This window comes from Ochotona curzoniae, unplaced genomic scaffold, assembly GCF_017591425.1.
Source record: "Ochotona curzoniae isolate NIBS_2020 unplaced genomic scaffold, NIBS_Ocur_1.0 contig_4105, whole genome shotgun sequence".
Taxonomy (NCBI): Eukaryota; Metazoa; Chordata; class Mammalia; order Lagomorpha; family Ochotonidae; genus Ochotona; species Ochotona curzoniae.
In genome coordinates this window covers 11,755,441-11,782,077 of record NW_024466129.1, presented here as the reverse complement: position 1 = coordinate 11,782,077, position 26,637 = coordinate 11,755,441, and the positions used below count along the sequence as shown (strand labels likewise).

The following is a 26,637-nucleotide window of genomic DNA, read 5'->3' as shown; positions in this document are numbered from 1 at the left end:
GGAGAGAACAGCCTAGGTCTGGTCTCCTGCAGTAGAATTCATGTCGGTCCCTCTTCTCCCCAGCACTGCTGCGCATCCTGAGACTGTTTCACATTTAGTTCTGGCGCAGCTCCATCCCTCCTGCAATGGAGAATGTACGCATTGCAAACTGTTATCTCTTTGAATGCTGGCAGCCAGTTGTCAGGAGCAACAACAATGAGCTAGAGGCAGCCAGTGCCAATGGCAGTGCCCTGGTGAAATCACTGAATTCCAGGAAGATTTTTGAAGAGGGAGTTTCCTTTATTGTTCTATTAAAATAAAAGTACAAAAGGCTTTGCTTAATCCTTTTGTGGTGTGAGGTCTCCAGCGGTTGTGTTTATTTTTCAAGTTGGTGCTATGCAGGGATTGTATATGTCCTGAGTCTAATCAGATGTGCAGGTTGAACCATGATTATTGTACCACTGCCCCCTTCCCCCACACACATAGACCCATCACTCTTTTTCCATTTTCCTTCTCCTGCACTACATTCAATTTTCTGCCAGAAAAAAAAGAGAGAGAGAGAGAGAGAGAGAGAGAGAGAGAGAATGTTAAACCCATCAACTCACCAGTGGCTGCTGAGCTTCCTTAAATTCTCTCCTATTCAGGGCATCCTCGCATCAATTGATAGTGCCTATTAAACTATGTAACATTAAAGATTTCCCTGTAGGATCTGGGAATGCCATGCTGAGTGCTAGTTGAAATGTGGGAGTGAAAGAAGACAGAATGGGCTGTGGGCTGTAAAAACATAATACTATTCAATTTTTTTGTTGTTGTTTCCAGTCTCATTTTCTGATTTATTAGCATTCAGAGTGAGGTACCAGTTTTCTTCCATTCTGAACTCACTGGATTGTGAGTGGATTGGTGGGAATACTTTCTGACACTCCCAGGCCTCTTTTTCAGCTTGGTGAGAAGACTCTGTAGAGTACAATGGCATGCCCTCTAGATGGCCCAGGGTGTGGAAGGGTCGACTGGCAATCGTTCTGAACAGCGTGGCTCCTTGTTCCATAGCACAGTCTAATGATTACCAGTTAGGCACAATTTATGTTTGAGAAATCAAATTAAAAGCATTTAAAGTAATCTTCGTTCCAAAGGGATTCTGCAAATGAGAATGTGTCCTTTTCAATTTTGTCATTCATTTCTCCCTTGCTGGTCCGTGCTCTTTTCTAAATTTCTCTTTGGAATAATAGACTCAAAGTTACCTTTTTATTTGCAGATATTAAATATGCGTCTATAATAGGTCACACAGAGCGTATGTCTTTTTTGGCAGTTGCAAATCTTGCATTCTAATGAGAAGGACTGTGACATTCTGCCATGCTACAGTCGTTGTGGGGTTATAAAAATCCAGCAGTATCTGATTTATGTATTCAAGCAGCTTGGATGCCAGATTTTCATGAATTTTCACACTAGAGATGGGCAGTGATTTATGATGAAAAACTATACATTTATGTAGTATATGAGGTTAAGTCCAATCATGGTTATCAGAATAGAAGACTCGTTAGTCTTTTGGGTTGGAGCATAATATACAATGAATCTTTATGGAATTGAAATATGAATGTTCAATTAAATTTAATATGATTACCTAACCTTCATCTTATCCTTAAAAATCCTGGGAAAAAATTATTTTTTTAATTGTGTTGAAGAATGGAATGCATATTTTGCTACATATTATGTATGCATAAATGTTATGTATAAATTCCATATAGATACATGTATGTGTTTTCTGAATAATTCTCAAACTGAACGTGATCCTGAAATCAGCACCCCCCAAAAAAGCAGTGAAATATAGTCAGCACCCCAAAAGACTCATCCCCTCAAGGGTCAATTCATTTCTAACATCTTAGACACTTTTGCAAGTTTTATAGTTTTGACATTTATCTCATGAGTGTGGTTGTGGATCTGGTTCCTTTTGTGAGTTTTATCCTGTCGGCCTATGAGACTCGTTGCTGTATGTTAGATTGCATCAGTACCCAGTCTCTAACCTAAATTGGCTTATCTCATGATAATGTCCCAGATGATGTCTACCAAAAAATTCAGAATGGTTTACATCACTATCTTTTGTGTATGTCATAAGTAACATATGGGTTATCAAATTTTAAAATTTAAATATAATATTTAGTCTTAGGTCTTTGGAGAGCTTGTTTCACATTATGTGTGCTCTCCACTGCCAACCTACCGGTTGGGGCAAGTGGCGTCTATTCTGCACATGAAACAGATGTGTTTTGACTGCTGCTGGTGCTACTGTTGCTAATGCTGTTTCTGCCTTAGGTGAATTGCTTAGTGCTAATTGAGACTGGTTGCTGTAAATGTATGTTGCGGATATTTATTTTGATAATGCAGAACACAGGACAGAAGCCTGAAGAATGAGCCACTTAGAAGCACTGAAAGATCCAGTAGGGATGCAAGGAAGTCCACGAAAGATCACCGTAAGCCCTAACCAGTGTGAAGTGACCGCAGGATGGAGGGCAGCCAGACTCAGAGTCATAGGAGGTCATAGAGTTGTCTGTGTAGGGCGTGAGGAAGATGGAAGGATGCAGGACCAGACTGTCTTAGTCCAGGGTGCTAGATGCTAGATTTGAGCTGCAGCTGTTGGTTCTTACTGTTGTCATCAAGTAGTGCGTCAACCATTTTCAAAATCTCATGAAAACTGCAAGTCATTATCATTAGAAGGAAAGAAAGGAGCAGAGAGAATCAAGATGGCAGACTAGAGTAAGGACACATTGAAACAGATAGAAACATCAGCTAGTGTGAAGCAGTGAGGGCACATTCCAGAATATAAGAGAGGACAGAATGACAGCAGAGAGGCACCTGAGACTGACACAGAAAAGCAGCGGACACAATGGTGTGGCGTTGCAGTGACCTATACCCCAGTGATATTCAGCCAGTGGTAATCTGAACTCCATCAGCAAAAATGTGGGAAGGGGTGTTTGCCAGGAGCTCAGGTGAACCCAAAGAACTGCCCGTCCTGCTGGTCTGTTTGATTTGACCAGGAGCACAGACAGAGTGGCAGGTGCCAGATGGGCAGTGCAGGAGCAGGGTGGATTTCACAGCCAAGTCCAACCCCTAGAGCCAACTTGGGTGCCATTTTTTATATGGACAACACTGCACTTGCACCAAGCTGAGAGTGAATTCATTTCTGGCTCAGTGAACTACAATGTGGTATCCTAAAAGTTTTACCCAGGATAGGTTCGAGTGACACTCAGACCTGAGGTCCAGCAGATTAAGAACTTGGACTGCAAGGACTGGTCTAGCAGCTAAAGTCCTCATCTTGAAAGCACCAGGATTCCATGTGGGTGCCGGTTCTTCCCGGCAGCTCCTCTTTCCATCCAGCTCCCTGCTTGTGGCCTGGGAAAGCAGTTGAAGACCACCTAAAGCCTTGAGACCCTGCACCTGAGTGGGAGGCCTGGAAGAGGTTCCTGGCTTCTGATTGGCATAGCATCAGCCACTGCGTTCACTTGGGGAGTGAATCATTGCATGGAAGATCTTCCTCTGTTTCTTCTCCTCTCTGTATATGTGACTTCGCAAGAAAAGTAAGTAAAATTTTTGAAAAAAAAAGACTGCAGGGACAACAATGAGCTGCGTATGAGCTGAGCTGGGAGTGAACTCACTAACCATAGTGCATTGCGCTGGTCCCAGAGGGAAAATAATACCAACTTTGGCATCATATGGGTCAAAATACGTCCGTACAATGACCAAGCACAAAGGAGGAAACAAAGGCATAATGAATATTACTGAAGACTCCCCTTCAAAGGAACAAAACCCTTTGTCAACCTCAGAGTTAACTGAGGAAGACATTGAAAAAATGGGAAATACAAAACTTAAAACACTTGTTATAAAGCTTATTAACAACAAGAAGCACGCAATGCAGGAATTAAAGAAGTTTAAGGAACATGTCACACTGCAAATGAATCAAATGGAAGCTGATATATCAGAAATGAAGAATACAGTGGAACAAATTAAAACTACACTGGAGGGCCCGGCCTGGTGGCTCAGTGGCGCAAGTGGTTAAGGTCCTCACCTTGCACGCCCGGGATCCCATATGGGCGCCGGTTCTAATCCCGGCAGCCCCACTTCCCATCCAGCTCCCTGCCTGTGGCCTGGGAAAGCAGTCGAGGACGGCCCAAAGCTTTAGTACCCTGCACCCACATGGGAGACCCGGAAGAGGCTCCTGGCTTCGGATGGGCATAGCATCGGCCATTGCGCTCACTTGGGGAGTGAATAATCGGACAGAAGATCTTCCTCTCTGTGTCTGCTATCTGTATATCCACTTTTCCAATAAAAAATAAAAAAATAAATCTTAAAAAAAAAAAAACTACACCAGAGAGTCTCCAAAATAGAATGAAGGAGGCAGAAGAAAGAATCTCAGAATTGGAAGATATTTCCTGTCACTAGTGGGAAACAAACAAAAAGCTAGAAGCAGAGCTGGGTCAAGCTAAAAAAGTATTCAAGAATTAAGTGATGCTATTAAAAGGCTAAATATTAGAGTTATGGGAGTCCTAGAAGGTACAGAAAGAGAAGCTGAGATTAAAGGTGTATTCAATGAAATAATAAGGGAAAATTTCCCTAATATAGAGAAAGAATTGGGAAACAACAACCAGGAGGGGCACAGAACTCCCAACAGTGTTGACAAAAGCAATCTTCACCAGGGCACATAATAATCAAGTGTCTTCAATTGAACATAAGGAAAAGATCCTTAAATGTGCATATGAAAGAAAATCAACTGACATATAAAGGAATGCTAATTAAACTCACAGGAGACTTCTCACAGGAAACTCTACAGGCAAGAAGAGAATGGAGTGACATATTCCAGATTCTAAAAGAAAAAAATTGTCAGCCCAGGAAAACATACCCAGCAAAGCTTTCCTTTGTCTTTGAAAATGAAATAAAATTATTTCACAGTCAAGAAAAGTTAAAAGACTATGCCTCTTCCAAACCTGTCCTACAAATGTTACTTGAGGATGTTCTCTTGACAAAGAGGAATAGCACCCACCAAAACCAAAGGCAGGGCCCGGCGCAGTGGCGCAAGTGGTTAAAGGTCCTCGCCTTGCGCGCCTGGGATCCCATATGGGCGCCGGTTCTAATCCCAGCAGCCCCGCTTCCCTTCCAGCTCCCTGCCTGTGGCCTGGGAAAGCAGTCGAGGACAGCCCAAAGCTTTGGGACCCAGCACCCGCGTGGGAGACCCGGAAGAGGCTCCTGGCTTCGGATTGGCATAGTATCGCCCGTTGCAATCACTTGGGGAGTGAATCATCGGACGGAAGATCTTCCTCTCTGTCTCTCCTCTCTGTATATCCGCCTTTCCAATAAAAAAAATAATAATAAAAAAATAAATCTTTAAAACCAAAGGCAAATGTGAAAAACATCCCAGTAAAATAACAACAGAAGACTAAATCAATGAATAATCCATTGCTAAAATGACAGGGCCAAATTACCACCCATTCATATTAGCTTTGAATATAAATGACTTAAACTAATCAAATGTCACAGGTTAGTAGACTGGACTAAAAAACAAAACCTATCTATTTGTTGCCTAAAGGAGAAATATCTCACCAACAAAGATCAACAGAAACTGTAACTTACGGATTTTTATGGGTTTTCTATATTATTTAGTTTCATCTTTTCAAAAACACTTTCTTCCTCATTAAATTCTTCAATGACTCAAACCATCCAGTAGCATCATTTTCTTCAAGAAAGTTCTTGATTTTCTTTTTCATTTCTTCAGTGACACATTAGTCACTCAGTAGCATGTTATTTAACTTCATGCCTTTTTAAATTCTTTCTTTTCTTCCCATTGTTGAGTTTTTTGGTGACTTGTCATTTAAGGGAATGTACAATAACTGTGTGATTGAGACTATCATATCCAGTAGCATGTTATTTAACTCCATGGCATTGTAAATTTCTGCTTCTCTTCCTGTTGTTGATTTTGCATTGTGGCTTTTCATTTAAGGGGATGTATGGTAACATATCCAAATGTGAGGATACAATGCAGTATGCATCTCTACTTCCAAAGATGGACTCCCAATGAAATTATTTACTATATTTTGGCAATAGGATGCTGGACTCTCTGTCTTTGTTCATGCCCAAAATGATGGACATATGACTGTTTATGAAGAATCTACTATAGTAATAATATAGGGGAACTGGTGAAGAGGAAGGGGATTTGGGGAGGGCGTAAGGGAAATCCCAGGACCTATTGAACTGTATCATACAATGATAATAATAAAAAAGGAAAGAAAAAAGGAAAGAAAGGGCACCTGTGTACATATAAAGATTTGAATACAGTTCAGAATGCGTGTGGAACTGATCAACTGATCCATGGCTTATCTCAGCGATGTGCTGTCACCGGAACCCAGCAGTTACAATCGGTCAGTTAAAACAGCAGGCGTCAGAATTGCAAAATGCCTGTCTCTGCAGGTGTCAGACTAGCACAAATGCACCAAATATGTTTGCACAAAGACACCCCTGGGCTCACTCCGTGGCTCAGGACATCGTCACAGGCCAGACTCTCCCCATCATTCCTTGGCATTTTTGGCCAAGTGTCCACTGTGGCTCCACACATCCTAGCGGAACAAATACAAACATTCACCATGCACATCATCTCTTTCTCTTCCTTGGAGGAAACTAGTATCCTGTACGTAACAAGGAGACAGCTTGTGTCACATTCGCCTGTAGCTGTAAATCAGGCTCTGGAGGACTGGCAGAGGCCGAGGCCACGTGGAGGAGGTAGCCTTCAGAATCTGCCACACCAGCAAGGTCCTATGACTTACGCAATCCTTGAGGAGTGCCATCTGCCTTACTTGAATTGGAGCAGTGAATTGGAATCACTCTTCTAACGAAACCGATCTGAAAAGAGGGATCTGTGATGCATTTTCATGAAATAAAATATTAGTTTCCACTGCTACTAACCTGACAGAGAGTTTTGCAACCTTCCCAAGTGCTGAGAAATGGGTCCCGGGAGCATCTCCAAACCTCTCTTTTGATTTTCCATCATTAATTCTAGAAGCACTGTGAGGTGCATCTTGCTTATTTATTGAATTCTTACACTAAAGAGCCATTTTTCTAAAGGATTGCAATGGATACTTATTATTCATGCTTGCTTTAAAACTATAAGCTTAGGCAAATATGTCTCCATATTTATCCATAAAGGGGTACTTTCCGGCATTGCTACATTATGCGTTTGATTTTCAAGGCGCTGCTGTATATAAACCATGAAGAATGGATGCATCCCCCTAACACCAGGCTTTTCTCTGAAGTGTTTTTGCATTGCTTAGGTGAGAGCTTATTCATCAGTTTCAGGTACATTTTTGGAGCCTCGGGGATTCTGAGATACAAGGGGCTGATTCCTCTCCTCCTTGCCGTGTTATGGAACCCTGTGGCCAGTCAAGAACCAGAGGCAGTAATTTAGGGGGCTTATGCTGACTTAGCAGGTCAAGGTCAGAGACACAAATAACTATGATACAGTGAAATCAGGGAAGTGGAGCAACATGAAGGAAATAAACAAGGCAGGTTGAGGGAACAGGAAAATGAAGCTCCCAATTGAAATGATTCCAGCTCCTCTCTGAGGCCAAGCGCTCAATTTAAGCTTTGCTACTTATCAGTTCTGCAGGGCTATATACTTTCTCATGATACTGTTTGATATTCCTCAAGTTTAAACTAACTCTAAGCTCTGCATGAAATATTAACATCATCAGAAATTCACTTAAGTGATTATTTATTAGAAACTTCAAGCTTAATCAGTTTGACTTTCTCTTCCTCTTCTCCTCAGATCTTTTCTTTTTTTTTTTATTTAAATCGAATCAGTGCATCCCCGGGGAATGCCTTCTGAAATGATAGATTAGTTGGAAATAGGCCTTAAGGCTAAAAAATGCCTCCCTCCACCAAAGATATCCATGTTTTAATCCCCGGAACCTGTGGATATTGCTTTAAATGGTCAAAGAATGGGGCTCATGTATTTATATTAAGCAGCTTGCTATCAATCAAGGATTATCCTGAATTATTCATTGAATCCGAAATGGGACCACATGCGTTCTTTACAAAAAGAAGGCAAAGAAAATTGGACAAGACAGACAGGGAGACTCATGGGAATTGGAGTGATATGGTTGCAATCCAACAACCACAGGAAACTATAGACAAAAAAGACCAGGCTCTCCGCTAGGCCCTCCAAGCGGTACCATCTTCCTGACACTTTGATTTGGGTCTTCACAAAATGTGTTCAGACTTCTGGCATCCAGATGTGTGGAAGAGCAAGTGCCTGTTGCTCCCAACCTCCACAGCTGCTAACAGCAGTCGCAAGAAACTAGCAACAGGAGAATGCATGACTTTGCCCATTGCTGCGACCCGCGGGAAGATTCGAGCTAAAAGGAAGCACGTGCTTGCTAAATGACCACGGAGTAGCCAACAGCTCTGTTTGGGTCTCCCTTTCTGCTGTTTTGACGGCAGGAATCCATGCTGGTCTCTATTCCATCCATCTAGGGAATGCCTTCTTTCTTAAAATGTGGCTCTTTATCAGCTTAACCACCAAAAACAGAACTGGGAGTTATTCGCATGAAGATGTATAGAGCTTTTGCTTCACAATCTTAAAGGAAAATCCAGCATAGGATCTTTTATTCCTTTATGCATCTACATTGATCAGCTAGAGGCTTCACTCACAGTCTGTGTTACATCGACACAGACAGCTATGTTAACTACAGACCAGAAATGCCAATAAAACCCAAAGTGCACATTTTATGTGACAACTAATACCTTGGGAAGCAGAATCACGGCCTCTGCAGTGTTTGTGTCTGGTGCTTGCTGTGTCACAGGTGTTTCATGTGCCTGTCCTTGTGGACTCAAGTGAAGAATTCCACCTGCCAAGTTCTTCCTTCAGAGGACTGCACACCATGCTTCATACCACAGACGAGGCCATCACATGGGATGCTAAACGAGCTGGCCTTTTGTGTTAGAGCCTTATAAAAACACACACTGACTCAATCTCCCAATCTGAATGCAAGTGTAAGATTATTTGTTTTTGTCATTGTTGTGGTGGTGGTGGTTGTTCTAACCCATACCAGTTGTTGACCTTGTTTCATGGCTTCTCAATTATGGAAATGTATATAGTAATGGGGTTCACCATATCCAGATGTGGGGAATAATGCAACATTCATTCCTGCTTCCAGACAAAAAAAAAAAAGGAATGGATTCCTAATGAAACTGTTGGAAATGTGTAGACAACGGGATGCTGGACTGTCTCACATTGTCTGTACCAGCAATGTCAGGCTTCACATAAATAAGAGACTGATGGAATTGTGATTCCTTATGAAGGACTATACCCTTGTAGTAAAATGGGGAAAATCTGCCAGGGGGTGGGAGTTTGGGGGTGTGGAATCCCAGTCTATACGAAATTGTAACACATAATTCAAAAATTCAAAATAAAACAAAATATATAAAAGTATATAAAAATAAAATAAAAGTATATAAAATAAAAAATATAAATTAAAGTATATAAAATTGAAAAAAAAAGAATTTGATCTTACTAGTTTGGTTGACAAGGAACATGTATGAAGACAAAATGTAAGCAGTTGAAAAACATGCCAAATTAACAGTAACGATTGTCGTTTCTAACGACGCATGTTCTAGAATTCACCCTTAGCTATAGCACTATTGGCCATTTCTGATGTGTTTCTTGTGATGTTTATCCATGCCTTTCTTCACATTTTGCCTACAGGTCAGTGTTCATAGTATCAACTTGGAAAATTGAAAATCTACCTCACCCTTCTCATTTCTTGTATGTCCAAGCTATAAATCCTATCAAGTGATTTAAAGTCCTTAAATAAATAGATTTATTTCATTACAGCATAGAACAATTTCTTTCTGTATAAACTTCTTATCCCACCAGTCTTCTCAGACATAAACTGGCTTGCAGAATTGGCCTTCGCAATTACTCTCAGCATATTCTGCTTTTGATCTCCTTTGAGTAATATTTGTGGTTTCTCTCCTCATCTTATCAAACTCTCCTATCAAACAATGGCAACATGAATTTTTAAAAAGGAGTCACAAAAATCACATTTTAAAAAAAATTTGTTGATCTTTATTGGAAAGGCAGATTTAGAGAAGGAGATACATCGAGAAAGATCTTTCATTTTCTGGTTAAATGTGCAAGTGGCCACAATGGCTGCAGCCAAGCTAATCTGAAGCAAGGAGCCAGGAACTTCTTCCAGGCCCTCCTCATAGCTGCAGGGTCCAAAGGCTTTAAACCGTTCTCGACACCATCCCAGGCGACAAGCAGGGAACTGGATGGGAAGTGGAGCAGCCTGGATATAAACCAGTGCCCATATAGAATCCCAGCAGATGCAAGACCGAGGACTCTACCACTGGGCTGCAGAGCCAGGCCTAGTAGTCAGTTTTACCCTTGAACAAGTATTTCTGTTTTAGAATCTGAGAAAGTGCATAAAACCACAGTGAGAGTAAAAAAATTATGACCCTGTCTTACTGAGCAATTTGTCTTGAGGTATCCAGACAAATGGATTCTCATTTCTTAAAATCCATCAATAGCTATAGTTTAGTGTTACTTGGAGCATAACTTTATTTTTTTAAACAAATGGGTTTGCTTCATGATACTTCTGTATTATTTATACTGAAATGAAAAAGTAGAACTCTCTTTAATACAGACCAAATGAATGCCATTATGTAGTTGCCAATAGAACATATAAATTTGAAAAGTTTTTAAAAATGAAAGATCTGTGTACAGATCTTTGCCTTTCTGTGGACCAGCAGCACAAAGTCGGAAATCAAAATCTAGAGTGCTCCAGTTGCGATTAGTCAGCTAGGGATACCACAACAGAACAGATGGGGTGATTTTGACAAAAGAATGTTGTTTTCTCCCAGTTGTAGAGGTTGGAAGTCCAGGATCAAAGTTGGAGGACTCCATAACAACGTGCTGATTTGATTCCCATATACTCTGGTTCTGTGCTTGATCTCACCCAAAAGGCCAAGGAACGATTCCCATTGCTTTGTTTCTCATCCAGCTTCCTGCTAATGCCTTCTGGGCAGCAGCAGAGAACCGAGCAGGTGCTTGGGCCCCGTCCTCTTGTGCGGAAGACAGAGAGAGTCCAGGATTCTGGATTTGGCCTGGTCCAGCCATGGCTATAATAGGCATCTGATAAGGGAACGAATGGATAGGAAAAATCTCTTTTTTTTCTTTGCTCTATTTCAAGAATATGAAAACAAATAAATACTTAAAATAAACCCAATAATGTGTTGAATTTCAATATTACGCTACTAGATTTGACAGATGGTTCTGAAGACTTGTAAACTTAAAAGAAATAGATAAAACAATATCTGTGAGACTTTATAAGCAGAACTTTCAGCATAATTACAAATAATATACTTCAATGGCACAAAGACTTCATTCTACGAAGCAAACATACCAAGAGACTGTAAATACATTTTCTTCATTCAAAAGAAATTCATTATTACGTGCCAGGTCTCTTGGAGAGATGAAGTCACAAATCTTGTGTCAAAAAGAAAGCACAAATAAGGCAAGGTTTATATGCCAGAGAGTGGATCACCAAGGCAGAGATAGTTCCTGATAGGGGAAAAAAGTATGACCTACTTTGGGCAAGACAGGATGAAAAGCCTTCTAAAGATCTGTGAAAGATGACTTTTTCTCTAACTCCTCCACTGTTACTCAGATAAGGTGGTTTAATACCATATTCATCCCGACCATGGTTAGTTTCTTACATTCAGGGTTGGATTTTGCAGAGCGACTTCCCCAGAGAAATATATTTTGATGTCTGCTGGAGTAAACACACTCTTGGTAAACAGACTGGTCCCTTGGCACGGCCGTCGCTGCTTCCTCCCGTCCCTGGGGTATCTGTGAAGGTAACACACGTCACCGGCTGTGTTCCGACCTATGGATTCAAGTGATAAACTGTCTGCCATGGCTGGATAGTTTAATTGGGAATTAGGTCAACCATCTCCAAGGTTCACATTGTGATTTGCAGGCACGTTACCTGGTATTACATTTCATTCAGGCTGCTCATGTTTCACAAATTTATCCTTTCATGATGATGAGAATGTATCGGGGAAATGTGAGCAACATCCATAGAAGATAGCAGTGATTCTACTTCTCTTACTCCAAACAGAAATGGAAGAAACCTAATTTTATTTATTTGTTTTATTGGAAAGTCACATATACAGAGGAGGAGAGGCTGCAACCACTGGAGCTGAGCCAGGAGCTTCTTCCAGGTCTCCCACGCGGGTGCAGGGTCCCAAGGTTTTGGGCTGTCCTCGACTACTTTCCCAGGCCACAGGCAGGGAGCTGGATGGGAAGCAGGGACATGAACCAGTGCTCATATGGGATCTCAGTGTGTGCAAGGCGAAGATTTTAGACACTAGGCTACCATGCTGGGCCCAGCTAACTGTATTTGTCTCAGCATCTGACAGTGTACCACATAAGGTACCCTATCACTCAAAATGCTAGTATAGCTAAACAAAGTGTATCCTGTGTTCTTGTTGAACATTTTCTCATTGCTAAACATCATCCACGTTAAGATCTCCATTAGTGGAAAAGCCAGGGTGGTTTTACTTCAAGAAAAGCTATTTCATTGGAACTTTCAGATTCCTAGTACAAACACTGAAAACGAATGGCTTCTTTTGGTTCCAAATTTTTTTCTGAACTCTTTCTGAGGGAGAAAACAAATACTGTCAATAGTTATAGAAATACATACAAACTATTGACAACAAAATAATACTTTCCACTGATCCCATCCTGGGGTCTCTTTCCTGTATGGAACTTTGCCAGATTAGAACACAAAAGTCTTTGTCTCCTTCGAGTTTTTGACACACTTATCCTTCACATTGCCATCAATCTCCCAGTCTAGCTTGAATGGAGTTACTGAACTTATTCATAAATTGGATGTGTCTCCTTTAAAATTACTTTCATTCCTAATACTGGGGAGAATGGGAAGAACAATAGGTGTTATTGTAAAACATTGTTGGTGTTGTCTGTTATTCTGTGTCATAGTGAAAGCATCACCTTCTAATTGGTCCCTTTCAAAGCTGTATACATATTGTTACCCAATTGCTTTTGTCATTACTGCAAGCTCCTGGTACAGCTATGCATCACATGAAACCAGTTAATTCATTTTAGGATGATGGGATTTAATTCATATTTTTAAAAATATCTAGAGAAGTTCCCAAAGCGTCTGTAAAAATGTCGGTGTCTAGCAACATAACTATTTTTGAAAAGTAGCTGAGAAAAAGAGCCTGAGTACTTTGCATGGCATACTGTCCTACACAAGGAATAATTGCATCACTGTAGATGATACCATGCCTTTGAGCTAATGAGGTTACTGAATTATTAGAAGCACTCTGTCTTTATCTGTCATATACATGAGCTAAACTTCTGAAAAAGATGTTGCTTTCCAATAATCCCTGAATTGCCCTCAGGGTTAAATATAAATTATAAAACTCAATGGCTATTTATTTTAGCTTCCAGTTTACACTCAGTATCAGGGTATGGAAGACTGAGCATAGAAGTCAATTGCGATTTTCATTGTTAGCATGTAGAAGTGATGGAATAATAAACACAGCAGCTCATTGAGCCAGGATGAGTTGTCCACATACCTGAATTGGAAAGGAGGAAGACATTACCAAGACACACAGGCTGAGGTCAGACATGACAGTGTCCATGAGGAGCCAGGGGCTGGCCAATCGCTATGCATTAAAATCGACTTCATGGACAGAAAGCCTCGAATTGTGTCACCAGTTAAAAGATTGCAGCACCAGTGGCCTATAGACTATACCTGGACAGAACAAGAACTGCCCAAGAGTATTATTGTGTTTAAAATTATTGATTCATTTCAATGAGAGATTAGAAAGAGAAGAGAGAGCATACAAAAGTGCAAGTGCACTTTCATCTGCTGGTTGCTTTTCCAAATGATTACAGCAGCCTGGAGTGGGCCACGCCTGCTGCAGGATCCTGAAACTCCACCCAGCTCTCCTATGCGGGTGGCTGAGCCCAGTACTTGAGTTATCATTCACTACCTCGCCAGGGGCATTTGCAGGAAGCAGGATTGGAAGCAGAGGATAAAGAGGCTTAAACTAACCCTGCAATATGATAGGCCAGTGGCACAGGTAGCCACGTAACCTATTTTACCACAATGCTAGGCCCCCAGGGGAATTCTTGACACCATATTACCAGGAGTTTCATGACCCAGAATCCAGACGGGGTGAAAGCTTGCAACCAAGGTACTCACAGAAGCCATCACCCTCTGTAGAGCAGATCAGCAAGCTAACACACTCCAACTGAATGCAAGGCAGCTGAGAAAGCAGATGGCATTTCAGGTTCCTAAAAGAATTGCCAATGTGCTACAGGAGCTTGAAGTTGTAAAATAGGAATAGATGATCTTTAAGAAGAACAAGTTGGAGATCTTAGAAATTAAAATATAGTCATTTAAATGTTGAAAGCTTAGTAGTAGGCAGATGAAAGAACAGTCTAAGACATGCTACAGAGTGTGATGATAAACGGAAGGCTCAGCCGGAAGCATCCATGCAGAGGCTCCCAGGGCTGCAAAGATAGAAAGCATGAAAGAAAAAGCAAGGAGTATTGGACATGAATCCGGGAACTCCTGGACAGCCCAGATGGAATTCTGTCAGGAAGGAACGGAAGAATAGAGAAGTAATAGTAAATGAGAAGTAGCTGTAGTATGTTTATGTGAAAAGAACATAATGAAAGTCCCTTAGACAGGATTTCAGAAGATGTCATAGCCGGCATTTGACCTTGTGATTTCGCCCATTAGCACCCCCAAGTCGCATATGGAAGCACCTGCAATAAATACCAGCTCATTGCAGACTTCAGCAACCTGATGTTGGAGCCCCTGGGGCCGGGGAGGGGCAGGAAAAGGAACAGTTCCCATGATTGTGTTCTTGCCACCTGCATGGAAGACTTGGGTTGAGTTTCCAGCTTCCAGCTTTTCTTTTGAAAGATTTAATTTATGTTACTTGGAAGGCAGAGTTACAAAGAAAAGGTGAGACAAATCTTCCATACACTGGTTCACTCTCCAGATGGCTGAAACAGCCAGAGCTGCACTGCTAGGAGCCAGGAGCCTCCTCTGTGTCTTCCACATGGATGCAGGGACCCAAGGACTTGCCCCATCCTGCACTGCTTTCCCAGGGCAGGAAGCTGGACCCTAACTGAAGCAGCTGGGACATGAACAGGCACCTATATGGGATGCTGGTGCCATAGGAGGAGGATTCGCTTGCTATGCCATGGTGCCAGCCCCCTGCACCTCTCCACACCCCAGCTTCCATCTTAAGCCTCAGCATAGCCTTGGCAATTGCAGGCCTGTTGAGAATTAACTAGAAGGTCTGGAAGGTGAATATGCTCACTCACTCCCTAGCTTTCTTCAATTGATTTATATATATATACAATTTAATCATTCATATCTAATATGTGATTTAATTATTTATACCTATATACTTATATGGATTATGATGTTTGCACCCCAGACTATCTCTCTGTTTCATTGTCTCCCCTAGTAAATTTAAAAAAATTTGTGTTCAAATATACTGTTAGGTTAGAAAAAATCCACAAGTGAACATTTTCTAGCAGACTTCTAGTACCCCAGATGTAATGCAAGAATCTATTTCTCTGTTTCTTAATCAAGCTGCCTGTCTTTTCAATACAAACACACCCACAGTCTCCTGGACATGATATACCCACTGGTACCTTCAGGTCCTTGCAATTCTTCCTGGATCCAGTGTCCTTGCACATCTTTGCTGGCAGGTTCTTTCCATAAGAAAATCTTTCTTGGGCTGGCGTTGTATTCTAGCAAAATTAAGCTTCTACCAGTAATGCCAGGTTAGAGACCTGGCTGGTCCAGTTCTAATCCAGCTCCCTGCTAATGAGCCTGGGTAGTTGGGCTCCTCTACCCGTGTATAAGAGACCCTGTAGCTACAGGTTCCTGGCTTCAGCGTGACTCAGCCCCAGCAGATGCAAGATGGAGCTTTCTGTGTCTCCTTGCCCTCTCTTTCTAGAATGTTTTCCCACTGCCTTATTTCTTCACCACTTAAGGATCAGTACAGTAGGCCTCACTATTCTCAGCCCCATCAGATTTGCAATCTCATCGGTAATTTGGCTTTCCCTTGCTGATCAGTGGGCTTCCTCCATTGACGTAGAAGGTGTTTCCATTTTGATTCCTCAGGCTTCAGCCTTGTTCATGGAACATGGCAGTGACACAGGCTATCAGAATCTCAGGTCAGTTTGTACATAAACCAAACTGTGAACAAATGAATTAAATAGATGGTGTTAGAATGTGTGAATGAGTCATTGAAGTCCGGGGGAGCAGCAGTGAGCTTATTAAGGAGGTAAAGCCAATCATAGCTAGTCAACATTCTCATCTTTCTTGTCTTTATGTTGTTCACATTGTTTTCATTCAATTTCTAAAATGGATTTACTTATTTATTCCAAAGCAGAGAGTCAGAGGAGGAGAGAGAAATCTATCCACTGACTCATTCCCTAAATGACAGCAATGGCTGGGACTTGGCCAGTCTGTAGCCGGCAGCCTGAGACTTCTTTGTCTCCCACAAGGGTATAGCAGCCCTATTATCTGTGCTGTTCTTATGTGGCCTTCCAAGGTGTATTAAGAGGGAAATGAATTTTTTAAAAGATTTATTATTTTTTTTCCTAAGGATATATATTCTTTAATATTCATTCTTTTTTTTTTTTACTGTTAATAACATTGTATTATGTGATACAGTTTTATAGGGACTGGGATTTCCCCCGCCCCTCCCACAACCCTCCCCCCATGATGGATTCCTTCACCTTGCTGCATAACCACAGTTCAAGTTCAGTTGAGATTCTTTCATTGCAAGCACATACCCAGCATAGAGTCCAGCATCTTATTTTCCAGATAAGTTTAACGGCTTCTTGGGGAGACCTTCTCTGGTCTGAAGGTAGAGCTAACAGAGTAAAATCCTGGTCAGTTAAAAGCCCCAACAAAACATCAGCAACAATATACAATGTTATAGAATTAATTGACATAGTATTGAGTAAACAATATGCTAAAAATAATGCAAGTTGAATTTTTCAAAACACATGTGTTGAGACATTATCAATGACAGGTTCAAAAAGAGAAAAAAAAAAAAGGAAATTACAGGTTAAATTAAGGCAAACATGTGGTATCTATTTTTATTGGAAAGGAAGAATCACAGAAAGAAAAGCAGAGAGAGAGAATCCATCCTCTGGTTCACTCCCCACGTGGCTGCAGCAGCCGCAGCTGAGCCAATCTGAAGCCAGGAAGCAACAGTTTCCTCTGGATCTCCCATGAGGCTTCAGATGCCCAAGGTCTTGGGCCAACTTCTGCTGCTTTCCTAGGCTATACTCAGGGAGTCAGATCCCAAGTGGAACAGCCAGGACGCATACCAGTGCCCAAACAGCATGCCAGTATTACAGATGGTGACCTCAGTCACTGCGCTCCCAGCAGCCCCAAGTTTCTATTAATTTTAAAAACAACCCAAAGAGGAAAAAAGCTCTGCGGATTTGAGTAACTGCTGCTTTCATATAAACACTGTCTTGAGATGCATGAATGGATGGTCTGACAGATAATTTGCCTCTTCTTGCTCAGATAATTAAGCTTATTCCGGAACAATACCCTATGTTTACTAGTGATGGTGGGTCTAGTTGCTGCAAAGGGACACATTGAACTTGGACCTTGGCTTGTTGTCAGCTCTGTCCTGCATTTTCTCCTGCCCACCCTTGGAAAGAAAAGCGATAGCCCAGTGCATGAATGCTTGCACACTTGGATGGTAAGAGACGTAAGCCTCCCAGAAAACTCCAGTATATAAAGTACTTAAAATGTGTGTGTGTGTGAGTGTGTGTGTGTGTGTGTGTGTGTGTGTGTGTGAGAGAGAGAGAGAGAGAGAGAGAGAAAATGCCTTCATCAAAAATCATCCCCATTTTGAAGTCTTCAGGTTTAAAAGAATCTTGAAAAATCCAATACAGCAGGCCCGGTGCGGTGGCGCAGTGGTTAAAGGTCCTCGCCTTGCATGCCCGGGATCCCATATGGGCGCCGGTTCTAATCCCGGCAGCCCCGCTTCCCTTCCAGCTCCCTGCCTGTGGCCCGGGAAGGCAGCAGAGGACAGCCCAAAGCTTTGGGAACCTGCACCCGCGTGGGAGACCCGGAAGAGGCTCCTGGCTTCGGATCGGCATAGTATCGGCCCGTTGCGGCTCACTTGGGGAGTGAATCATCGGACGGAAGATCTTCCTCTCTGTCTCTCCTCTCTGTATATCTGCCTTTCCAATAAAAAATAATAAAAATAAATATTTAAAAAAATCCAATACAGCAAGATGATTTTTAAAGTTAAAACACACCTATCAAGAGAAAATTTTTCAGAAACTGCATATTTCCTTGCCCTCTTGTGTTCCCAAGATGTGAATAGCCATGTTCCATTCAATGAGAGTCTTCTGTTATTTTTTTGAGTTTGTAGATGCCTTGAAATGTGCAGCTCGACTCATTCCTGAATAGCGAATTTTAGTTTAAAAAAAAAATGTGTCCTGACCATAGATTTTTGCCTCCAAATTTCCATGCTTTTTCTTTGCTAGATCACAGTGTAACTTTATGAAGAATGACTCATGATATTTTAAATTCATATTTATTTTGTTTTTCAGATGAAAACACATTGCATTTGGAGCTATGAGATTTTCTAGGGCCACTTTAATCAAAGCAGAAAGCCACTAGAAGGAGGACTCTGATCTGTTCTAACATGTAATTTTCAGCAACTGGGGCAGCTCCACACACACTCTGATCTCACTTGAGGGTCCCCCCAAGTCACTTCATTCTGCAATTTTCAAAAGACATTTGCACACATTATTCTTATTTGATATTTAATACATCAATCAGTTCACCAGGGGACACATGAATTTTCTGACACCTCGAATAATTGATAGCATTCAGAAAAGTAATCAAATGTGATGGAATAAGAGCTGTGAACTAGAGTTCTAGTGAAAGCTGTGTGGATTTCATTCAGAAGCTCTTTATTCTTATTTCATTCTATAATTCCAAAAAAAAATTTGACAACCTGTCATGGAAAATTAAAAGATGCCAAGGTCAGCACAAGAGGTGAAAACAGTTTCAAGTATCAGAAATTCCAAAGAGAATCCAACAGAACAACCAGATATCAAAATGCAAAAACATTGATCTGATTCTGCCTGACATGGAATTCACACACACATGTGTACATTAATTAGCCCTGAGATCATCCCCTCCTAGCAGCACAGCATGAAACTGATGAAATGAGGGCCTGGAGTCTTCAAGAAATGTGCCATGATGTGTGGCATCTTCTGTTTCAGAGGGCAGTGAATCAAATAGCATTTTAGTAGATGATGAGCATTGCAAAAATATACCAGATCAGACCAGAAATGGTCTCCCCAAGAAAGCGTTGAATTTACCTGGACAATAAAATGCTGGACTCTATGCTTGGTATACTCTTGCAATGAAAGAATCTTGACTGAATTTGAAATGTAATACAGCAACAAGGTGGAAAAATCCACCATGGGGGAAGGGCACCATGGGGGAAGGGCATCATGGGGGAAGGGTACGGGGAAGGGTTGGGGGAATCCCAGAGCCTATGAAACTGTATCACATAATGCAATGCAATTAATTTAAAAATGCATATATTAAAAAATTAAATAAAAAATAAAATTAAAAAGGTGTAAGACATCAGGTACTTTCTGAGTAATATGGCAGAAGTGAAGGTGGTTTCATTGATTGCTGTGTTTTTTCTAGTCATTCAGGCAGCTGTCTCTTCTGGGTAGATCAGTGGAGAAGAGCATCTGATGAGAGGGCCTGTTCTGGGGAAGAGCGAAAACCCAGCCAGGAGCAGCAGCCAAGAGGAGGCAGGGTGGCTCTCACAGTTTTCATACCGGTTTTTGGGTTATCACCTTGTTTGAACAAGAACAAACCCACCCCTCCAAAACAGGCAAGGACCAGGAGGGATTATGAAAAATATAAATGCTTGAAGAGTGTGTTTCAGCTGTTTGAGAACCCCGAATGTTACCTCTAGTGAGTGGCATTTGAAAGAATTATTGATTATATCATGCAATTCAGGTCTGTTCTGGACTTTTATGCCTTCCTTTACTGATCATGCCAACCTATGGTTCATAACTGATACTGAAATGAATAGCTGGCTGACACCTATGAAATGTGATCTGTCACATAGCATGACGGGAGGAGTGGATGTTACTGACTCACGAGCTCTTTCACATACTTCCTGAGAGTTTACTCAGTTTGTTCATTGTGTATGTGCAGAAATGCACAGTGAACAAGCCTTTTCAGAGATGCTATTTCAGAAAGACAGTTCATGTTTTAAGGTCCGGTATCAACTAAGAACGTCTGCCTGCTTGTGTCTCTTCCAGCGGAGGATAACAGTCTGTCGCAGAAGAAGAAGGTCACGGTGGAGGACCTCTTCAGTGAAGATTTCAAGATCCACGATCCTGAGGCCAAGTGGATAAGCGGTGAGTGTGCGTGAGACGCAGTGTCCGCCCTGCCTGACTCTTTCTGATGAATGGGGCATGGGCCTCGCCTCTCACATTCTGTCCTTGGCTCGTGAAAGAGATCCACGGAGCCTTCTCTGTGATCATCCAAATTTCATCACACTAAGAGAATACATACCTGGTCACAATAGCTAAATAAGAAAGCAGGGGTCCCCTGTGTAGTGCTGCCTTACTGGCACCAGCTCAGCCTTTACTCCGTGAGAAATGGGTCTGCTGAGAAGACTGCCTCTGTGTGTGTGTCGCCTCTTCTGGTCGTTATTTCTCAGGCAAGGATGGGAGTGTTGCTAGGCAACAGGGGAGGTGAAAAGGTTCAGCTGAGCATCCTTTCCTTTGCCACATTCTCTCTTCCCTTTCGGCTCCTGCTTTCTCAGAGGTGAAGAACCAAAAGTATCCAATAGAATTCCTGGAGGAATGGGGGGGTGGAGAGGGAGGGGAGGCAGAGTGCACAGAGGTAAATAAACTCATCTCCCTGGGGCTTTAGTCAATATGTAGTCTAGTTGTCCTGTCTAGGAGATTTTTTTTTTAAGACTTATTTATTTATTTAAAGAGAGAATAACAGAGAAAAAGAAATGGGGCAAGAGAGAAAGAAGGAAATAGAGCAGAGAGCCAAAGAGAGAGAGAAAGAGCCAGAGAGAGATTCCATCTGCTGGATCACTCCCTGAACCACTACAACAACAGCACAGAGTGAGCCAGGCTGCATCCAGGAGCCCAAATGCAGATCTCCCACGTGTGTGTCCAGGTCCCAGGTACTTGCACCATCCTCTGCTGTATTTCCAGACCTGGTGGAAAGAAGCAGAATTGAAAGTTGAGCATCTCGCACTTGAACATACAATCTTTGATAATGGGATGTGGGTGTCCCAAGGATCCCAGGTGTCCCAGGTGGTGAACCCACTAAACCAAAGGGGAAAAAAAAGAAAGACAAAGAAAACAACAACAATAACAAAAGTACACACGGAAGCAGCCGCAGGGGACTTTTTAGAAAACAAAAAGTAATAGAACTGGGGCATAAGGCAGTATGTTCATAATTATTTTTTTTGGTTGGAAAAATGGTCTATTTCACCTAACTGAGTCTGAAAACATGAGCGCACTTACAGGGTCAAAGGGCCATTTCTGTGCAGCTGGCTCCTCCAGGCTGGATTGCATCCATTGGAGCTGCTGGTACCTCCTACAGAACGCACTGGAAGTGAATCCACAGGTCACAGATCAGTCATTGTTAAATGCCTGAAATTCCATTCAAATCCCTGAGCTTAGAACCAGTCAAGGCCAGGGGTTACCCACTTCTGCTTAGGCCACCGAGCTGCCTGGTGATATAACTGGGCTGAGGCCTGTTGCCTTACTTAAAGTGCTTGCCCCCCACCCCCGCCAGAGTTTGAATGAATGACACAGAATCCTCATGTTTTTGTTGTCAAATTGCCTCAGAGGTGCCTTCCAGGCTTCACAAACTCTCAAAAATAAATGAACAATGACCTTGTCCTTAGTACTAAGTCCTTAGTAAGTAGGACTTTGTTGTACTTCATGGCGTCTCTTTCTCCTTTAGTGCAATGTCAGTATTGGGCTCTGACCCAAGCTCATGCTCGGTGAACAATAAGAGAAGTATTCTTGGAGGAAATGTAATGCTTAAGATAAAGCAGATACAAGAACAGCATGTTAAAAACACCAGCAGAGGGCACACAGCAAACTAAAACATGCAGCAAAGGTCTTTTTGTTGATTGAGGAGTTGATATTTACCTTTGATTCTGAGGTGTTCTCAATCTGTGTGTGTTTACCCATCGTAGTCATGTTAGGAAAACAAAGCAGTGAATAACCCTTGGAAATCCAGCTGTGCAAGGTGCAGGGAGGAGGAATCTGCATTGCTTATTCTTCCCAAGGGGGCATTTCAAAGACAGTGTAAACCTACAAATGCTGCTTGAATGGTATGAACAGAAGTATGCCTAAGACAAAGGCTGGATATCTGAAACAATGCCAGTCAAAATTGTTGCCATGCCAACTTCTGATTAGGAGAATGAAAGGAGAACTCAGAAACAATATCCAGGGATAAAAACATAATGATGTAATAGGACTGGACATGAAAGAAAAGAAAAGGTAGGAGGCAGATTGAAACAGCCAAGGAAGGAATCACTGTTGTCTTCTAAGAACTTTATCTATGAAATGTTTGTAATCTATCCTCCTTGTATTCATGCATTTTTAAAAAACAGATAAAAGAAAAGCAAAAAGAAGCAAAGAGTGAGTGGATAAAAAGTGAACAAGCAAAGCACAAAATGTAACATTCTAAAAAATAATAATAAAGATGGAAGCTTCTGTAAAAATCTGTGTTTGCTAGTAGGCCAAGTTTGTGTTTCATGAATAAGTGAACCTAGACCCCGAGGTACACTGGCTCTTTATAAAAGAAAACCATCCAGAATTTGTTTACATCCATGTCATCAGGAATTAACGCAAGCAATCAAAGTGTGGCCAGGTGGGTAACACACAATGCCCAGCCTTCCTTTTCTGGCATTTTGGATCTATTCATAATCAGCCCTGTGAGTTTGAGTGGACAAGGAGTTGTTCCACTCTTATTGAACAGCTTCCTTAGAGAATTCCTCTTCTGCAGATGTGCACAATGAATGTGCAGTTGAGCTAAGAAGGAACCAGATGGTCACTCTTCCCTGATGACCGTTGGGAGGGTGCTGGGAGTTCCTGGTCCCCTCTGTTATTGTTCCGTATCCTTCTTCTATGGGTTAACTTTGCTCTCTAAAGATGTACTGCTGTGAGGGAATGAATAACTTTGAAATAATTAACCGAGTCGTTGCGCTTGCATTTAACAAATACCATCAAGATTTTACTTTTTCAAATACGAGTCTAAAGCTTAATATCTAGAAAGAAATTACTAGAAATTTATAAGATTGTCTCATGTTGTAGAACTGAGATGAACTGTAGCCATTGTTAGAACATCACCCATTCGCTAAAAGTTCATGGACCTCATGCGGCAGGCTGATTGCTGTGCCCAGAGGTAGTGATTTATCCGGGACACTGATTTGTAAAAGCAGACACGGGACTTGCCGTCAGCCACCACCACTGACACTACAAGCACCACAATTTCCCCCTCATTCCATTTTTTTTCATGATCATCTCGTATTGTTATCATATCATATTGTTATCATATTATCATCATCACTCTCTCATCATCAAGAACATGTTATTATCAGGACCACATCACCCTGGTAACACCATTGTTAGCGTCATCATCATTATCACCATCATCACCAGTGTCTAATGAATGTTTATCCTGCCTTAAGCTCTCTGCTAAAGGATTTATATGTAATGGGTGATTTAATTCTGAGAACTGTATTGTTCTTAAAGACGAGGAAACTGAGGTTCAGATAACTTGATGAATACCGTATGATATGTAGCAAAATTTACACTTGAACCAAGTTTTCTATTGTTTTTGAAACACTAAGTTAAATGGATAAAATTCAGGTCTCTCCTATCTCTATTCAATTTCTTTGGCAACTTTACTGGCTATACTGTATGCGTTACACAAGATTTTAGTTTGTGAGTATCTCGAAACATTGTCATTTTGAAGTTCTGTATCCTACCATCCATTATTCCCACTATGCCTCGACAGCAAAGCAGCAAAATTCTTAGGTGATAGAGCAAAACTTGATGTTTTACGTACACATTATCCATTCAAGTCATCAAAAATTATTTTGATTCCATAATATACTTAAAATGCTGGCACTAACACAATTTGCTTATTAGGAGGGACTCTCCTTGCTCCATTTTGTACCATAGATTTGATTCTGAATCTCTCTTCTGAAAATGATTAATACCCTTTAAATTATCTAATATCCAAAAGCACCTTTAGACACTGTGCATGTGCTTGTCACAATGTGCAAATACTACAGTGTGCAGATGCACTAAGCTGTTTGAACTGTGCTCGTAAACTCCTAAAGTTCACGTGCACAGCACTGACTCACCCTTCCCAACCTACCTCTTGACTCTGTGGTTCCTCACTGCCTCGGAAATGAAGCACACAACTCTGGCCTCCCAGATCATCCATTTTTTCATATTCTTCAGGTACTCTCCACTTTTTAGGTCTTATTTTTTGACTGGCATCCCTTTGCCTTCACCTACCTTTTGATCATTACAAAAGCCTCGTTCTTGAGAGTAGTTCTTAGATGTCATATTTCTTCTGCTCGAGCATTTTCTGTGTTGTTCGTTTATGACCTCTCCTCACCACTAACCCCACGCACACCGCTTTTCTTGTCAATTGTTCCCTAGTTACTGCTTCTCATGCAGGCCCCTCTGTACTCCATAGAACTCAGAGAGCTCATGTACATTGGACTTGCCCTTTCGGCACGCCTATGAAGTCTAATTATTTAGTCATTGTCCAACGTTCCTTCCAGTTGGAAATGCCACAAGGATAAGATTCACAACCATTTCTTTACCATAATATCCCCGAACACCAGAAAAGTACCAGACACATGGTACATGCTAGTACTTCGAAACATTTTCTCCTTTCATGACTAAACAACCTAGTTTTAGAGGTAGGAAACATAGAAACAGTATTTCACACAAAATGGTTGGAAGTGCTTTGTAATGAGGGTGAGTTTGAATGTGAAAATTGTGCACACAAGCTCTCTGTGGAAAGGCATTCTGTATAACGTGGAAGAGCATATCTCATGGACTTGCTCCTTAGCGTATTCAACAGCGAAGGTGAAGGTTGGAAAGAAAACAATAGATGAGCCAGAGTGTTTGCTCAGAGTGATTGTTCAGGTTTTTAGAAGATGAGAGTAGGCAATTGAGCAGGAGATAGAGCTTAGAGAAACCAAGAAATTGGATTTGACCTAATAACCCTGAAAGTTTCAGAAACATCATGGAATGTTATAAGCTTAAGTATGTATTGCACATTAGTTATTTGCTATTATCATATCGATGATTTGTTATAATAAGTTAGAAATTACAGAAAAACATTGTTTTGATAGTTATTAGAAACCATCAATCATCTTTCCAAGTAGAACCACTATGAAATTTTCAAACATATCGTTATGGACTTCATAATATGTAATAAAATACTAAGTGTCTAATTGGAGAAACATAATCTACATCATAAGTATGTTTACATATAACTAAATTTTCTTCTTTTTAATGTTTTGATATTTTGTGATAGAACTGTGCACTAATTTGGAAAACCTCATAATTAAATGTCTGGCTTTATTTTGAAAGTAACAAGCATAAAAAGGCTTCATTAATGATAAATCAATGGATGTACCAACTGGATACTCACAGAGTGCTGAGGAAGCTGGTACAACGAGGATGACTTGTGAGTTTTCAGCCTAGATAATAAGAACAGTGATCCAAGTGACAGGAAACCAGTTTCCATGCTGGATAGAGACGTTGCAACAGTTGTTCATAGTCAACACCAAGTGGGAATATTCCTTGAGTCTTGAGAACTGCAGATGAGGCCGAGTCAGAACTGCTTGGAGAGCCATGAAAAGCCTGGAGCATTTGGGTGCTGCTGTACAGCTCCTGGAAGACAGAGGGAAGGGATTCATGGAGGTGTGAAGCATGTCAGAGTGGCAGTAGAGGAGCATCAACCTGGCCACACCAAAGACACAGGGAGCCAGGACAATCCGGCAGCTCTGAGGCTTTAGCTGTCACACTGCAGCATGCTTGCAAAGTTTGAACAATCACTCATGCACCAATCACCTTTGTAGACCTAGGGGACCTAGGTGAAAAGCCACAGAACAGGAAACAGAAAAAAAAAAAAAAAAAAGAACTAAGAAAGCTTTCCCAAATTAAGATTCCGGGGGATGGGTGGGGATTAAATATGCCAAAGATAGAGAAAGGTTATTCAAAGAGAAAATTCCAGAAAACAAATCCCAAGCCTGGAGAAGGATACAGATAGTCATACACAGGCAGATGGAAAGTCACCAGTTGAATTCAGCTGAAATATGTCTACCTGGAGACATAATAGAAACCACCTGTCCCAGGATAAGACAAACAGAAGGTTCTCGAATGTGTGCAGGGAAATAAATAAATCATAAAAGTGTCCTAGTGAGCCTAACAGTGGACTTATTAGAAGAAACCTAGCACGGCAGAAAAAGGCGGGG

At 41.4% G+C, this 26,637-nt stretch overlaps 1 protein-coding gene across 1 annotated transcript in view; it reads left to right on the top strand.

The window, feature by feature from the left end:
• The window catches only part of DPP6 (dipeptidyl peptidase like 6), a 768,584-nt gene that overhangs the window by 347,323 nt on the left and 394,624 nt on the right, over positions 1 to 26,637 (top strand). The window contains exon 3 of the mRNA XM_040984381.1: positions 20,408 to 20,506. Within this exon, the coding sequence (XP_040840315.1) occupies positions 20,408 to 20,506 (99 nt within the window). The remainder of the gene's footprint in view (positions 1 to 20,407; positions 20,507 to 26,637) is intronic.